This window comes from Aythya ferina (assembly GCF_964211825.1).
Source record: "Aythya ferina genome assembly, chromosome: 28".
In the NCBI taxonomy this organism is placed as follows: domain Eukaryota; kingdom Metazoa; phylum Chordata; class Aves; order Anseriformes; family Anatidae; genus Aythya; species Aythya ferina.
The window spans coordinates 2,900,203-2,916,674 of NC_140325.1; the positions used below are offsets into that span (position 1 = coordinate 2,900,203).

Sequence of the window (16,472 nt, forward strand, 5' to 3'; positions counted from 1 at the left end):
CCCCCACTTCCAAAAAACTGCATCCTGATCAGGAACGGCGGAACAAAGCAGCAAATAGCGAGCAATTCTGATTTTTGCTGCTCCAAAATCAGCCTGACTCCCGTCTCCTTGCTAACCCCGTTTTCTATTTCAGCCGCCCTGACACCTGCACCCGCAGTGGGAAGGGGAGATTTCTCCTGGCGGATTTGTGTCCATGCAGCAGCCGGCACGTCCCCAGCACTGCACCAGCACAGTCCCACCCTGACCCATTTTCTACTCCTTTCTAGAGCACAGGGTATCATTAAAAAAAAAAAAAAAAAAAAGACACGGATTGCTCCTGCACCAGCTTCTCCAGGGGCCAGAAATTCCTCTGCACAAGTGGCTTCATCGGCAGCAAATATCAGGGAGCTTTGGGTGATCTCCTGAGGGATGCCAGCAGGGGCTGGGGGAGGTGGGAGAAGCCTCGACCCCTGGAGATGTCTCCGGGTTGGTCAGCGACTTAGCAGATCCCAGCACGTTTTATCTGGGGCTTTATCCTGATACCTGCCTGCTGGGGACCCAGCAGCAGAAAAAAAACCTCTGTGGTTTCCCTTTCCTCCTAAAAGTGGTGACACCAGGGAGGGAGCTCCCTGGGGGGACCCGAGAGCATCCCTGGCTCTGTGCTGCTACCACCAGCGTGTGCCACGGGGAGAATTTAACCACAGACGGGCAGAGCAGAAGGGGACAGGAGCATCCAACACGGGCAGGGATGCTGTAAAAACCCCTGGAAAATGTCAAAATTTGGCTCTGTCACAAAACCCTGCTGCAGGCAGCATCCTGTGCACGGCACCTTGTGGGCACCCTGCCCTCTGGAGCGGCGCTCGGGAGGGCTCCAGCTGAAGATACGCATCGAAATTTTTGCAATTAAAGCCTGCTTTGCCCCTTGCTTTTAACCCAGGCGGTTTCTAAACACTAACAGTCCGCTTCCCTGTACCAAGCCGAAGCCCCAATGGGAGCACAATGGAGTCTTGTTTCTGGTAACCCGAGATGCCTTATTCCCAGCTCTTTAATTTTAGACTCCAACGCGCTTGCATTCCTCAGCACTACAATGGCAGATATTTATACTCTGGAATGCGGAGCCCAGCGCTAATTTAACAGGGCTGGGTAACCACGGACTGCTCTCCAAACGGGGCTCCAGCAGAGAGAAAGTTGGACCAGGCAGAGTTTTAGGGGGTTCACAAACCCTCCCGTGTGCTCCCCGTAACTGCTGAACGGATGCGGACGGACACGGCGGCTGCGTGCGACGGAGAGGGTGGCCCCCACACGGGCTCTGAGGAGGCTCCTGATGCTTCCACGGGGCTAACAGAGGGGTCCTGAGCCCCTCGCTGCTCAGCTGGGCCTGAGGCCGTTTTCCAGACACTGGAGATGCCCAAGAGCGCACGAGGAGCTGTGCCCGCAGAGGCGGCTGTGGCTGATGGCACGGGACCTCCTGCTCATGCTGGTGTGGCTGAGGACAATCCCAGGGGTGGTGCTACACCAGAAAGTCTCTTTTATGGCCCTCGGCACGGCTCAGCTCCCCTAGCAGGCATTTGCCACTGTTGTCCTGGGGAAGGACGCCCAGCAGCAGCTCCAGCTGGCCCCCAGGGGGTCCCCTCGCTTCGGTTCACCGCACGGGGTGGGACCCTCGGGCACCAAGCATTCCTCCTGATGACCTGGGGAGATGGGGAAACACCCCTGAAGTCTCCCCAATGTGATTCACGAAGCTGGAACCACTCCAGGACCCTCCCAGCACCCCCAGCTTTGCAGTTCCCTCTGCCCAGCTTTGATTTTCCCCGTCCCGAAGAGGACAACGCTCTCTCCAGGTGCCATCGAGCTGGCCGACGTCCCCTCCCGGCGGTCTGTCCCCAAGAAAGGAGGCTGGCAGGAGCACCGATGAGCTCCGTTTCAGGGCCATGGAGGTGCCCACTGGTGCGTGCAGGAAGCCACACCGACGCCGGCCAAGTGGTCCCAGCATCGGCCGGCCGGGGGACGGCAGCTAATTGAGAGAGGAGCAGTATTAGCAGATAAGGGAAGAGGTCAGCCCCGCAAAGCTAAATCCTTGACCTGTTATTTAAAAGGTCAGGCAGAGTTCAATAGACTACTCCAGGTCAATTCACTCAATTAAAATATTAAAAGTTCGAGGCAGGAGCGTAGAGATGGAGGTTATTCCCCGCTCCTCCTCGCGGGGAGAGAGAGATTAGGGATTGTGTCGGGGGGTCCTGGTGGGCGAGGGGGACATGCAGAGAGAGGCAAGGAGGAGAGAAAATCATTCCTAAGTCAGATGATGATAAGACAAAATCTCTGGCCATACCCGGTGCTGCAGAGCACATCATTGGGAGCCCTCTGCAGCATCCTTCAGGGCTGGCCCCGGAGCCCAGAGCCTGCAGATGGCATTAGGAGATGGAAGGGGGAATCCCTGAGGCTGCACCTCGTGTCCCACCTTCCACCTCGCCCCGCTCAGCATGCACGGAAGGCTCAGCGAGGAAAAGAGCGGCCAGGAGAGCCAGGGATTGCTGCAGACAGACTGCTGCCACCACCTGGGCTCCACCAAAGAGGTTTCACAGCATCCTCCTGCCCCGACCAAATCCCATTTCCCTGCTAACGGGATATGGCCGAGCAGAGCAGAGCAGCTTCACGCTAGGCTGTTTTTTTTCTGGTTATATCTTGTCATGTTCCAGGACAGACCCCAGTTCCCCACCCCATAAAAGAGCCATTGGCTTCCACAGGGCCGTGGCTGGGGACACGGCTCTGCTCCCAAACCAAGCAGCACCCCCAGGGTTTGCTGGGCTGCACCCATGGGTGGGGAGGTCCTTGGGGTGCAGGGCAGGTGGTGTCCATGTGCTGTGGGTTCTCCGTGAGGTTCTGGGCTTCTCTGCTGAGGAGTGTGACAGCAGCTGGGATGCGTGGTCACGGCACCGGCGGAGTGCACCAAGCCCCAGTGGAGCTCACCAGGTCCCGGTGGCTGGAGCTGCACGCAGCCCACTCACACCATCACGTAACGAGCCCCTGGCCCCCTCCCCACACCCGCCACCCCTGCAGTCATGCCAATTTGTCTCTGTCACGCGGTAATCAAAAGGAGGGGACAGGCACAGAGCTGTGTCAGCGATTTGCCCAGTGGAATGGAAGAAGGGAAGGGCAGGTTCATGGGGCTGGGGCACCGCCCAGGAGGGTCCCGAGCACCCCAAGGTTGAGAGGGGCAGCACGGGGGCTCCAGACACTCCAGATGGGAGTGGGAAAAGGTTCACACCCCAGTGATGCACTTATGGAAATAATCTCTACAACATCGTGACTCCTTCATCCATTCCCGGCACGGTTTCCTCAATTTCCCTCGCTTACAAGCAGGGACGGGAGAACAGCACCCAAAAACACCTGCAAAGCTCCAGACCCAAGCACCAAAGCGTGCACAATGTCCCCCAGCTCTGCCCTCTCTTTCCATAATGAGCTGTGATCCTTCCTCCTGCCCCAAACCCTCAACCACCCCAAGCCTGGCTGGTGGCCTCGCGCCCATGGTCCTAGCAAAGCAGTCAGCCCCACCACGAACCCCGGCACTGCTGATGCTTGAAAATCAGCCAAGTCCCATCAACAGGATGAGGACAAGCAGTGCCCTGCCTCGCCTGGAGCCAAGCCACCCATGGCTTTTGTCCACGATGTCCCAAGCTTTGCCCATGGTGGGTAAATAAGGGGTGCTCCTCCCAGGCGGGCCGTGCGCCAAGCCAGCACGCTTTATAAGAATAAATAAAAGCTTTCAGCAAAATTAGCAACAGAGGGAATAGATAAACACTAAGCAGATATTGACTTCTGTTGAGGTGAACGTCAAGATTTATTGACCAGGGGAGGTAAATATTGACCGAGGCAAAGCTAAGGTCAATAATTAACTCAAGGGATGATAAATCAACGCACAATGAAACATGAACTCTGCGCGCATTGTTATGGACATTTTGAGTGTCTCCGTTGAGGAAGCTCTTGACTTTCTGCAAGACTTTTGGTTAGCCAGCAAGACTTTAAACTTGTCATGGACTTGTCCGCCAACCTGCAGACCCCAGGAAAGAACAGCATTTTGATGAAGAAAGTCCTAAATCTGGGGACTCTACAACTCTGTGCAAGCTTTGGATCTAGCGTGGGTTTCTACCAGTGCCGATGGTGACTGAATTTAGGAGAAAGCCCCAATGGTACAAACATCTCCTGTCTTATGTGAGCCCAATTTTGGTTCTTTCTTCCAGACTGAGGTGCTGCCTACCCTGTACATTTCCACATCCAGCTCCTCAAATCAGAAGGGCACCGAGGAGGAGGAGCAACCCCTTGGCCCCTCGTAGCGGGACCACCAGCGAGCACATTTCCGTGGGCACATGTGAGGCTTTGAGCCCCCTGCAAGGCAGCAAGGATGAATAGGAACGGGGTCAAAAGCCCATCTGGAAAAACGTGGAGGGGAAGGGAAGGATGTGCCCAGGCATCTCCATGCACCCCAACACCCGTGCTGCTCCTACACAGCCCCACGCTCAACCCCCCGCTCCTCCCAGCTCCCCTTCCTTTTGTCCCCAACCCCTGGGGACACGAGACGAGCATCCTGGGTGCAACACAGCCCACGCTGCAACGCTCGCCCTTCCCCTTCGCTCTTTTCACGCTTGGTTGAATGCAGCACCTGGATCTGCTTTTCCCACAACAAGCCTCTGCAAGCAGCTGCCCCGTAAAAAAACATTTGATTATTATTTTTGCCCCCAGCTCCAGGCGGTGCTGCTGGTCCAGGGGCTCCCTGCAGCCCCAAAAAGCAAGCAGGGACCTCAAGCTGCACAAATGTGGCACCGAGCAGGCTGCACCCACCCTTCACCCTCTTTGCATCCCCAAATCTGAGTGAGGCTGGGTCCTGCGAGCATCGGCAGCATCTCTGCTCTTCTGCACGAAACCTGGTGAGCCCCCAGCACGGACAGACGGAGGGATCCTCCTTTTTGGCATCCCGTTTCCAGCCGTGCTGCTGTCACAGCTCCTCTGCCCCGCTCTGGGTGCTCGTGCAGCCACTCAGAGCCACGGGGCTGCAGGGAGGTGCCGCGGCCCCGGCACCAAAGGGAAACACTGCAGGCGGCGGGGCTGGCGCTTGACGGAAAGCAGAGCAAGCTTGCTCTTGTCAAGAGCTTTTCTCACCCCGGTTCCAGTGCCCTGCACCCTAGCTGACCTCGATGTATATGAGAGTAAATTAGTTAAGATAGAAGAAACACCCTCGTTAAGCTCCTCGGCGCACAAGCAAAGCGCGCCGGTTGTGCCGGGAGCAGCGGAGGGCACCGGAGGCTGGGCTGGCCCCAGGCTGGGAGGATGGAGGAGATTTCCAGCAGCAGTTTGTGCATCAGTGGTGCTGTGGTTAGGGCAACTTCCAGAGAAAGAGAGGCTTTTGCCCTGGGAATTGTTCATCCAGTGCATCCCCTCTGCACGGAAAGCTTCCCGTGCATCCCCCATGCAGCATCCCCGGGGAGCGCAGGGACGGGGCAGCGATCTGGCAGTAATTATGTGGGGAAAGGCAAAACCCTGCTGGGTTGCTTCAAGCATCAACGTGTCACAGCTTGGAGCGGAGGCATTTCACATACCAAATTCAGATGTCATCAGCAATAACCTCACGTACTCGCGAGGGGCGAGAGGCCCGCTGGTGGCACTTCTGGCGCTCATCTTTTTCGGTAGATCCGTGCAAGAAAAGCAAAAAAAAAGAAAACCAGAGTACTTGTGTGCAGGGCAGCAGGCTGCCCCATGCCTCGTGCACAAGCAACCCCAGCAGAAACAATGCAGCAAGGGGCAGCAAATGCTCTCCTACCCAGTCCCGAAGTACTCTCAGCTGGTGGCCATAAAAATATAACAAAAACCACTAATTTCCATGGGTGACTGCAGATATTTGGCATTTAAACACAGTCAGGTGTTTGTTTGCCTCTGGTCTCTGCTCCAGGCAAAGCTGATTTGTGCTGGCACTTGGGCATCTGCAGGAACCAAGGGGTAAGGTGGCAAATCCCCGATGCCTCTGGTGGGGGCAGGAGGGGTCTCCCCAGCCAGGCAAGGGGAGAGCCTGGAGGGTCAGCATTGTTTTTCTCATCCATAAATCACCGCTCTTTGTGGCCCGTTCCCCATGCATTGCACAATTCAGGTTAGGTTATAAATAGGGTCCTGGGCTCTTTCAGGTTGATAAAGGACGAGGGGGGTGGAGCAGCGGGGAGGCGTCACGACTACATAACACTTTCATTGCCCTGTCAAAATAAAGAATACCGGCGCTGCCGACCCCTTTTTTTGCAGCATATATCAGCCAGGCTTCTGACACCACGTTTCAGGCCAAAATAGGGAATCAGAAAAAAAAAAAAAAAAAAAAAAAAAGGAAAAAAAAAAACACACACCCTCCCCCAGCTTCCCAATGTTCGCTACCCAGCCACAGAGCGAGAGCTTGGACCTGGGGACCTCGTACCCAAACTTGAGGGATTTGCACTCAAACCCCTGCCGATAGCCCTGGCCATGAACACGTTGGGTGCTGCAGGGCTTCTTCTGCACGGGCTGCTGCCCAGGCTCCCCTGGTTTGGGGGTGAGCACCCCAAAGCCTCGTGGGCATCACCTAAAGCTGGAGAATCCGCTACGGGGAGCGGGGAGCGCGTCGGCTTCACGCAGATGATGGAGGAGGTGCCCAGAGCTGGGGGAGGGCTCGCGCTCTGTCCTTGGGCGACAATGATAATCAGGGAGATTTATACACGGGAAAGGGCAGGGGGGAACCGCAGGGAGGTTAAGAAGGTGTTTTGTGAGCAGGTGAGGTGGCTTTCGTCCTAATAGATCAGTGCGATAATAAAAATAAATAAATAAAAGGGAAGTCGTGGAGGGGTGCGAGGCTGCGCTTCCTGCGCACCCTTTGGCTGTTGCCTCCTGTAAGCTGCAAATTAGGAAAGAAAACAAAACCCCAAAAAATAACAAGAGCTTTCCTTTGCCTCCCGGGAGCAGCGTGCCAGGCTTGCAGCCTGCACCGCACCCAAGCAATGCAGCAGCAGCGTGGGGAGGTGACACCACGGGGAGGTGACACCGCTGCAGCCCCTCCGGACCCCTCTCCAGATCCACCGAGCTCCTCTCCGAGGGCAGGAAGGTTATCCCGAGCGAGCCCCCAGCCGAGCCGAGGGACAAATCTGACACAGATCTGCCTTTAACAGCTCCAGTGATAAAAATGCCAGTTTATTGGAAACACATGGAGTATTTATAGGGGACATCAAAGCGGGAAGGAGGTTTACATAGCAACAGGCCAGATTGAGCAGAAGGCATCTGCTTTTTCGGCAGCCATGGGGCTCTCATGAGGCACAATAAATTGGCGGCACACTGGCCCTTTCATTCCCTCCTTTGGGGAAAGCAAAGGTTGGCAAAACAAAATATAACCACATGCCCAGCCATGTAAAACATGACAGGAATGGGAGCGTCGGGTTACACGCTGCGCCCGAGCCCACGGCGTGAGCCGAGAGCAGCGACAGCAGCCCCGAAGGGCACCACGGTTCCTGCTCGTCTCTTCTCACCCCTGGCTTCCCCAATCCCTGAATCCAACCCTGGTGGGAAGGGGAAGTCCAGAGGCTGCTAAATACAAGCGTTAGCCTGGCTCAGCTCCCCACGTGCCTCAGTTTCCCAGTGAGGAACAGGAGCTGGTCCCCCCGTGCCTGGTCCCCAAAGTTCGGGATGACGGGGATGCGGTTGGGGTGCTTTGATTTATTTGCACAACGTTCTGACACTGCAAAACCCATAGCAGGAAGGATGGGGCTAATTCTGCTCGGAGGGGACCACCCCGCTCCCGTGGGGGCCCTGGCAATTCGGGTGGTCCTGGGCGCACGGTGCTGGGGCAGCTTTTGGTTCAGCCAGGGATGGCTGAGCCACCCGCGGCTCCGGCTTCCCAGGCAGCAGTGCCTTGGCTTAATTAACCTCCCGAACACCCCCCGCCTGCTATTCTGCAAAATCTAATAAGGCCACGGGGCTGCAGGAGGGACGGGTGATGCTGGGGGTGCCCCGTGCACGGCCGGCTCCAGGAGCAGCTTTGCCGGCTGTGTTTGGACAGCTTTTTGGGTGTGTTGGGTTTCTTTTTCTGGCCGTGGCCCCAGCTGTGTTTCATGGCTTTCTGCAGCCCCCTCCCTTACCTCTCCCCCCCCGTAGCCCCCTCACTGCTGTAAGGAGCTGCCAAGCCTCAGCCCACCCAGTGCTGCCCACCCTACAGGCAGGGGCTCCCCCTTAGCACCAAAAATAATAATAAAAAGGCAAAACTCTGCTTTCTGCCCTAGAAACAGCTTCCGCAAAGCCTTCCCAGCCCCTACTTGCTTTCCTCCGGCAGCCTCAGAACCACCTGCAGGGCACTTTGGGGCAGAAAGAGAGCAAACCACATCCTGCTGCTGCGGGTAGGGTGGGAACAGCAGGGACCCACCCCAAGGCAGCCTCAGAAAGGGTTAACCAAGCCCATACACACTGGGTACTGGGTGTTCGCAGTCCTAGAGGCAGAGGGGCCTGGGGAAAGATGATAAATAGCTGGGGATGTCCTCTCCCCTCCACTAATACTAACTGAGCCCAGCTGGGGAGCGGCATTAGCAACTTCCTATTCATCATTTTCAGCTGGCGTTGTCACATCGTGTAAATCACCAAAGCCCCGGCTCCGTCCCCGGTCCTGGGTCCTCGCACACATCCCTTCCCCGTGGTTCTGGGGCATCCTGGTCCTAGGAGCCTGGGGATGCTTGGGGAAGCTGCTCGCTTCTATTTATTGCCTGCGTGCTCGGATAACCCGACATTTATTGACGCAGAGAGGGACCGGGCTCCTCTGTTAGGAGCCTGCTCACTGCCCCTGAGGTTTTTCTCCAGCCATACGCCATCGAGCGCATTCACCTGCTTCCAAAATCAGGATTTCCAGAAATTTTCTGGCTCTCGGTCTCCTTCCATGCAGCCAGGTCCTTGAGCACAACTGCGTAGTGTTGGCCACCCAACCATCACCCTGCTAATGAACCCCAGACCTGGGCACCCGCTCAGGGGGGGTCACCAAAAGTGCTACGAGATTAACCCAACAGCTCAAGGGGCAGCCGAACGCAGGTACCCGGGAGGGCTGAGGGACGTGGGGACGGGCTGGGAATAACCCTGGGGGTAGCAGAGCATGGGACACGGTGGCCTTTACCTGCCACGTCGTGCCAAAGCCTTGTAGGGGCTTGATGGAGAAGGCTCGAGTTGCAAGCCGGAGCGCCGTGCGGTCACCGGCCCCGACCGCCTCCCTCCACGCGCTGCGATCCATCTTCTTTATAGCAAGGATCCGGAGCCAGCACCATCTGCGGCACCAGAAATACAATTACTGCAAAGGGGGGGGCGGGGGGAAGCCCCTCTCCTTCCAAATTTCATCCAGGCTTCGCAAAGCAACCCTAAATTACCCCTCGCCCACCAGGGACCTGGTGCGGCACCATCTCTCTTTATGTACAATTACAGCCGTGGGATTAGCAAGTCTAATTTTCTGCCCCCTCCTCTGTGCCATGCACGGTGCTTTCCCCCCCCACACTTGAAAAAAAAAAAAAAAAAGGGAGAAATTGAAATTGATCTCTGGCCATCTGTAATTTAATCAGAAGAGCTGCTCTCTTTGGGTTTATTTTTTATTTTTTTTTTTAACCCCGTGGTCCTACATTAAAAAGGACGGGGCTGGGAGGGGCTGGAGGGCATCGCTGGGGGGTTGCTGAAGTCGCTCGTGGAGCCTCGTGGGGGCTCTGCCCATGGCCCTGCCCCACAGAAACCCCTGCCCTGGGGGCTCTTCTCTGCTTTGGTTCCAAAGCCTCAAATTGGGCTGCAAAAAACATGTTCCAGAGCTGTAACCCAAAAGCTTTTTGGCCTGATGCTGGGCTGGTGTCCACCTTACCTGCACGGGGTTTGTGAAAATGTGATTGTGTTAAGGAAAGGAACGAAATCCAGAGTTCGATTTTTATTTTACTTCCAAAGACATCTTTTCCCAGCACCCCTTGTTAGTCCTCATGCCGTTGTGCTGCGTCATGGATAAGTCAGATTAAGGTCTCAGTGCGTGCTCGTAGTAAATCCCAGTGCAATTCCCAGCTCCGGAGCCTGTGCTGGCACCGGGAGGCTGCTCAGCCCTCTCCGACATCACTCTGGAGACCTCTTGGCTCAGGGCTGGCCTCGGTGCCAGGGGCTTTGCAACCTCATCGCCACTTGGAGGCTCAAAGTGGCCTCCGAGCTGGCTTCTGCACCCTGCAGAGCGCGGCCTTTGCTGTGCGTGCAGGAGCTGCACCGATCCCAGCCACAACCACATAACTGCAGCGATGTAAATCATGGATTGAGCCCAGCCTCGTCCCAGCAGCGTGGCTGGAGAGTTGCCCACACTCCTGGAAGCAGCCAGCTTGGATGCTTGGGATGTGCGGACCCCAGCATCCCAAAAACGCAGGCACCCCTGGGTTTCTCCATGCCCCCCCGTGCTGCCCCGTGGATGGCCCATATCTCCCCTTGGGCCAGCAGAGGGAACTCAGCACGTGGCATCAGGGAAGGGCTGCTGGGAGGGATGGACACCCTAAATATCACCAGACTTCCCCCCCAGACCTCTCCCAAACGCCCCACGTCCCCGCAGCCGTGCCCCGATGCGGGGCAGGAGCTGCACTCGGCCGTGACCCAGCCCTGACCGCGGCGAGGCGGGCTGGGGTGAGCAGAGCCCGGCCGCGGGTTTAAATCAACGCCCTCCACTTCCCTTCCATGCTGAGTTATTGCGCCCTGGTTTTGTGATGGAGATGACCGGGCAGTGAGGGATGAGTGACCTGGGCCAGACCACCGGGCTCGGCGCTCCCGGACGGACCCTGAGCGAGGGGTGAAAGATCAGGGCTTCCCTCCAGCCCCTTCCCGGCCCCCCCACCTGCGCGGATGCTCCTGGGCGTCAGCGGTGATTTAGTGTCTTCGGGTTCAGCGGGAGAGCGAGCGATGCTCCGCCGCCACCAGAGCTGCTCCTGGCAGCTCATCCCCAGGCCCCCATGGTGCCTCCGTCTTCATCCGCTGGCTTCTTGGCCTCCGAGGCCAGCCTCGCTCCCTGCCTCGGGCAGAGGATGGGGTTAAGGAATGGGTTCCCAGGCAGCAAGGCGGGGGGATGTCATGGTGCTGGGGAGGATGCCCGCGCACCCAGCAGGGATGCCGTGGCACCTGGGAGGATGCTGTCCCGGCTGGGATGGTTCCACCACATCTGGGAGGACACCTGGGAGGATGCGAGGGCAGCTGGGAGGATGCCGGCACGTCTTTTGCGCGAACTTCTTCAAATAAATACGAGGAATAAAAAAAATCCGCCCGCCCTTCCCACCCCTGCCCACCGCCTTCTCCCACCCGTGCGCTCCCGGTGCCGTCCCCGGTCTCCTCCCGCAGCCTCTTCCCGCAGCCTCCGGCATCCCCTTGCGGCAGCCGGCGGCTCTGCAAAGCCCCCGGGGGGGCAGCAAAAGGCTCTGCAAGGACTCGTCCCCCCCCGCTGTCACCCCACCGAAAGCCCCACGCGTGACACAAGCCTCGCTCGCCCACGCCGCGGAGGCGCAGAGGGTGAAAAGCCACCAGCACCTGGGGACCTCGTCCTTACGCAACCGGCTCAGCGCCCGCCGCGTGAGCCACGCGGGAGATTATGGCCTGGGGTGCCCCGGATAACTCCCTAAGCCCCAAATCTGCTCCTGGCATCCTCCCGAGATCAGGCAGGAAGGCTGCGGGATGGGCGACACCGCGGTGACACCGCGCTGGCCCCGCCGTGCTGTTGGAGCAGAGGGGCGCAGCTTGGCACGGGGCACCCCGAAGGGAAAGGGGTGGCTTTGGGGGCAGTAGAGGCTGTCCCTGGGTTGGGATGGGGCTGGCGATGGCACCCAAGGGCTCAGGGGGGGTCCTGGCACCCTGCAGGGGTGGGCAGGGCAAGGGGGACACGGGGCTTGGGAGGAAACCGTGGGCACGGAGCCCAAACCCAGCGTCAGAGCGGGGATGAGCGCAGCACAGGAGACAGCTGGGATCCTTCTTCTGCTCCCCGCGGTCGCACAGAAGGGCACGAGCAAAGGGACCTTTGGGATTCTGCCTTGGCCGCTGCTTTAAATGCAGAGCGTGGCCTTCCGCGATCCGCCTTGGGACCCAGCAAACTCCCTGCTTCTGAGCCTTGTTTTTTTGCATTTTTCCATGAGAACGTCCGATCCGGAGGCAGAGCGCGCCCTTTCCCGGATCTCACAGCTGTCCCCATGCCATAGAAAACACTTAAAACCAAGCAAAAAAATAATAATAAAAAATAATAAAAAATAATAAATCATGATAAGAGAAGCAGCCGGGCTGCATGGGAAGCTCGGGGAAGGAGTTTTGCAGCTCCTCAGCCAGCGGCTGCCCCGGTGGCTCAGCAATGCAGTGCCCCGAGAAGGAGGTGGGCTGGAGGCACGGCTCTGCCACACCACTCGGGAGGGGATTACAGGAGATTAATTAATGCACCAGCAGACGTTGGGTTATCCTGCAAAGAAGCAGCAGCTCCCCAGGCTTACCCCATCAGCAAATTCACCTGTGCATAAAGGGAGCTGGGAGGGGGCTCTGGGGGCTTTCGCTGGGGCTGGTTGGGGTTGCTGAGGCAGCAGCACCCTCCTGAGCTGTGGTGGGTAAAAATACAGCCCTGGGCTCGCAGCAGCTCCTCGGCTAAGGATCCTAAATCCTGCCCAAGCAGCCCTGATCCTGCTCAAGGTGGATGGAGCCATTTTAAGCAACGGTTTAAATTAAGATGTCCTGACTTGCTGAGCCCGTGGCAACGCGCGAGTTGTCACAGCTTAGGTGCGCAAAGGCTCTCCCCGATCCAAGGCAGAAGCCTCTTCCCCACCAAAAGGGCAGGGGCAATTCCCTGCTGGCTCTGGAGCCTCACAGGGATTTTCTTCCTTGGGGGGAGCCGGGATGGTCCCCAGCCAAGGGGGGACTCGTGGCGAAGGTCTGCGCAGCCCCAGGTAAGGTCAGGGCGCGGAGGGAAGAGCATCCCTCACCCCCACGGTCTGCTGTGGGGTTTTGAGGAGGGATGGGAGAATTTAATGGGATTGCTGAGGCTTTTTACCCCTCTCCCAGCTCCAATCGATTAATGGTTGGCTTCTGCTTCCAAGCACAGAGCCTTCATTGCTGCAGCCTGCCAATTGCCCCAGACCCAGGAGCTGCGATGGGCGCCCTGGGCTGCTCCAGCCTGGCTCCTGGAGCGATTTGGCTGCGGGGAGCAGAGCTGTGTCTGCTCGCTGCCCCTCTCCTGCTGCCAGCAGGGCCTTTTGCAGCTGCTTTCACATCACCCAGTGAAGCAGAGGCTGCAGTGGGACCGAGTTTTTTCTCCTTTCTCCCCCTTCTCAGTCCCATCCTTTTCCCCAGCTGCTTTGCTTGTGCCTTCTCGTTTGCCCTGCCCGGCGGTGACAGGATCCGCTCCCTGCCCAGCAGCTGAGCTCCCAGTGCAAGCACGGGGCTGGGGGGGAGAGGATGGGAACCGCGGCATCGCAGCCACCCCACGGCCCCTTCCCACGCCCCGCTCTGTGTCTGCGCAGCGGGGAGTGAGCGCACGGCGAGCGCTCGCGGTCCCACCGAGCCAGCAGACGCGGCCGGCCCCTAGCAGGGCTCGGTGCCGAGCAGGACTCGCTGCCCGGGCCGGATGACAGATGAGCGTGGAAGAGGAGAACGTGCTGCAGCCTCCGACCCCGAGCTGTCCTACGAGGAGGAGGAGGATGAGTCGAGCGCGGAGTCTGAGCTCTCGGACACCTGCAGCATCCTCTCCGACGACTCCGTCTACCCCTGCGCCGAGCTCCCTGTTGAGACCGGCGGTGGTGAGGACCTGAGCCTCTACCAGTGCTGCCTCAGGAACGATGCCAAGCTGGTGCGGGAGAGGTTGGAGCGTGGGGTGAGCAGGAGGGAGGCCACGGAGCTGGATATCAACGGCAGGGTGAGTGGCTGGGGGAGGAGCGGAGAGGGTGTCCTGGGAACGGGCAAACTCTGGAGGCTGGTGGCTGCCGAAGGAGGGTGAGCAGGGGGCAGAGCTCGGGATGAGCCCCCAGAGCCGTGGGATGGGTGATTGGGGTCTCCTGGGGTTGTGTGGATCTTCAGAGCTGAACCACAGCCTCCTTCCCATCCCGGACCCTTTGGGTTTGGGGTGGGGAGGGCGGTGGTGGTCCCGCTCTGAGCGCTGTCCCCTCCAGAACGGGCTGATGGTCGCCTGCTGCAAGGGTTTCGTGGACATCGTGCCCCTGCTGCGGCAGTGCCCGCACATCGACGTCAACCAGCAGGACAAGGAGGGGAACACGGCGCTCATGATGGCAGCACAAGCAGGTAGGCGCCCCTCATACCTGCTGCAGGGCCAGAACCCCCATCCCTCCCCTCTGCAACCCCAAAGATGAGCAGCCAGGAGAGACAAGGGGCCAAAGCGAAGTGACCTGCCCTGTACGACCTGATGGCTTATGCCAGTGCAGTCTTAAAAACGATTAAATTGTGCAAAAGGCCTGAGCAGTAAATTCCTCTTCTGGGGACCAAAACTTCTGTTCCAATCCCATTTTTCTCGTAGTGGATCAGTTTTGCTCCCCCAGAGCAATCCCGAGCTGATGAGCCGCAGAGTGCACTGCAGTGGGATCGTGCCCTATTCCTGCTTCTAATCATTGCTAGAATTGGCGATTTCTTAAATTTTTTTTTTTGATTCTTTCCTGAATTACCTGCTTGAAGCAGCTGGCGAGCCAGCACCGTGCTCTGCACGTTGCCACCCAGCCTCTTACAAAGCAAACCAGACGGGGTTAGGTCCAGCTCCCCCCAACCTTGCCCCGCGTTCGCGTTCGAGACGCCCCCACCAAGCCCCTTCCTACAAGCGGGCGCTAACAATTAACCCTCGTTAACCACCCAAACGCTAACGGGGCTTCTCCTCTGCGAAGGACACATCACGATAGTCAACTACCTCCTGAATTACTACCCGGCGCTGGACCTGGACAGGCGCGACGGCCGGGGGCTGACGGCGCTGATGAAGGCGGCGGTGCAGGGGCAGCAGGACTGCGTGGCCGCCCTGCTGCTGGCGGGTGAGCAGCCCCAGCCCGCGGTGGAGCCCGAGCTCTGATGCTTTTGGGCATCCTCTCTGGTTCCTGAAGCTCTCTGGTTGGAAAGTTAAGGGCCTGCACTGATGTTCTTGGTTGGAGGGGGGGACACCAGGGGGTCACTGCTACCCGGGGGTATCGTGGCACCAATATCCCAACTTGGATAGCCCAAAGCTGCCTGGCCGTGCCATGGCTTTGTAGAGCCCTTCCATGCAGGGTAGGGGCTCTGAGCCCTTCCCTGCGGCTCCTCTGACCCTAACCAGGCTGTCCGTCTGTCTGGCACGCTGTCCGGCAGTCCGTCCAGTGCCAGCCTGGACCGTGGTGACACCTGCTGGTCACTGCCCCCAAATGCTGAGCCATGAACGCAGCCCAAATGCATTTTTTGGGGGGATGGACGGGTTCTTATTTTGAATTTTGTGCTGCCTCGTGCGTGCACCCTGAGCTCTGGGGCGATTTTGGGGGACGGAGCGGGGACACTTGCGGTGACCTCCTTTGCATCCCGGTATCACCAGGAGCCGACCTGCAGGCAGTGGATCCCATCAAAGGGAAGACAGCCAGGGAGTGGGCAGTCTTCACCGGCCGCTTCGAGACGACCGTTCGCATCCGCAGCCTCCTGCGGCGCCCGCGGGCCGAGCAATTCGGCACCCGCTACCTCCCCGAGTGGCCAGCGCTGGCCGGGCTGGTGGCCAAAGCCCTGAGCCCCAAATCCCGGAGCCAGAAGCTGTCGGAGAAGATCCGCTCCCTCTTCACCTTCCGCTTCCCTCGCGACCCCGAGGAGGACGGCGTGATGGACCACATGGTGAGGATGACCACCGCCCTGGCCAGCCCCTTCGTGGCCACCGCTTGCCAAACCGTCTGCCCCGACAGCCCCCCCGAGGTGGGCAAACGCCGGCTGTCGGTGCCGGAGATCCTCCAGCAGCACGTGCCAGATCCAGGCACCTCCATCCCCGTGGCCGGGGCAGCCTCGTGCAACGGCCAAGCGGTGTCGGAGATCCGGCTCCTGCCTCCACGCTGTCCCCAAAACCGCCTCCTGGGCTTCCTGCCCCGGCGGCTGCTGCTGCTGCTGCGCGGGAACAGCATCTTCCCCGGGGAGCATGTCCCAAAAATCAAGCTGACCAAGGCCTCCTCGCCATCGGCCAGCAGGAGGGAGTGGAGGCATCGTGCCAAGGACAAGGAGCTGCTGCAGCCGCCCAAGTGGAGGTACAAGGAGCTGCAGGAGGAGAAGAGAGCTGCCAAGGAAGCGGGGAATGAGAAGAAAAAGAAGAAAGGGGGAAAGGGACCCTAAGGTGGGGGGTCTCGGGGCGAGGGCCCCAACCGCTTTGGGACCTGCTGGGTGGTTTTGGCAGGGGATGAGCCCACGTTGCTGCTCCCTGCCCAGCCCTTCGTCATCCCACGCCTTGGCTCTGCCCGGCCCCATGGTGCTGGGGGGGATCCTGCCCTCTGCCAGGAGCCGGG

General features: G+C 58.9%; 1 protein-coding gene and 1 long non-coding RNA gene across 2 annotated transcripts; one reads left to right on the forward strand and one right to left on the reverse strand.

Moving 5' to 3' along the window:
- Positions 1 to 7,152: 7,152 nt before the first annotated feature.
- LOC311424536 lies at positions 7,153 to 11,217 on the reverse strand. The gene is made up of 3 exons (XR_014686129.1): positions 10,850 to 11,217; positions 9,131 to 9,278; positions 7,153 to 7,535 (listed from the first exon to the last, which is right to left on the reverse strand). It is a non-coding gene; the product is annotated as an uncharacterized lncRNA (long non-coding RNA).
- Positions 11,218 to 13,764: 2,547 nt separating this feature from the next.
- Positions 13,765 to 16,472, forward strand: ANKRD33 (ankyrin repeat domain 33). The gene is made up of 4 exons (XM_084499820.1): positions 13,765 to 13,888; positions 14,142 to 14,271; positions 14,862 to 15,002; positions 15,530 to 16,472. The coding sequence occupies exons 2-4, from the start codon at positions 14,151 to 14,153 to the stop codon at positions 16,300 to 16,302; spliced, it is 1,035 nt and encodes a 344-aa protein (XP_084355946.1). The 5' UTR covers positions 13,765 to 13,888; positions 14,142 to 14,150; the 3' UTR covers positions 16,303 to 16,472.

Coding starts and splice junctions, on each gene's coding strand:
- ANKRD33 (XM_084499820.1), top strand. CDS start 14,151: ATGGTCGCCTGCTGCAAGGGTTTCGTGGACATCGTGCCCCTGCTGCGG. Junction 14,272..14,861: donor CATGATGGCAGCACAAGCAG/GTAGGCGCCCCT, acceptor TCCTCTGCGAAG/GACACATCACGATAGTCAAC. Junction 15,003..15,529: donor GGCCGCCCTGCTGCTGGCGG/GTGAGCAGCCCC, acceptor CGGTATCACCAG/GAGCCGACCTGCAGGCAGTG.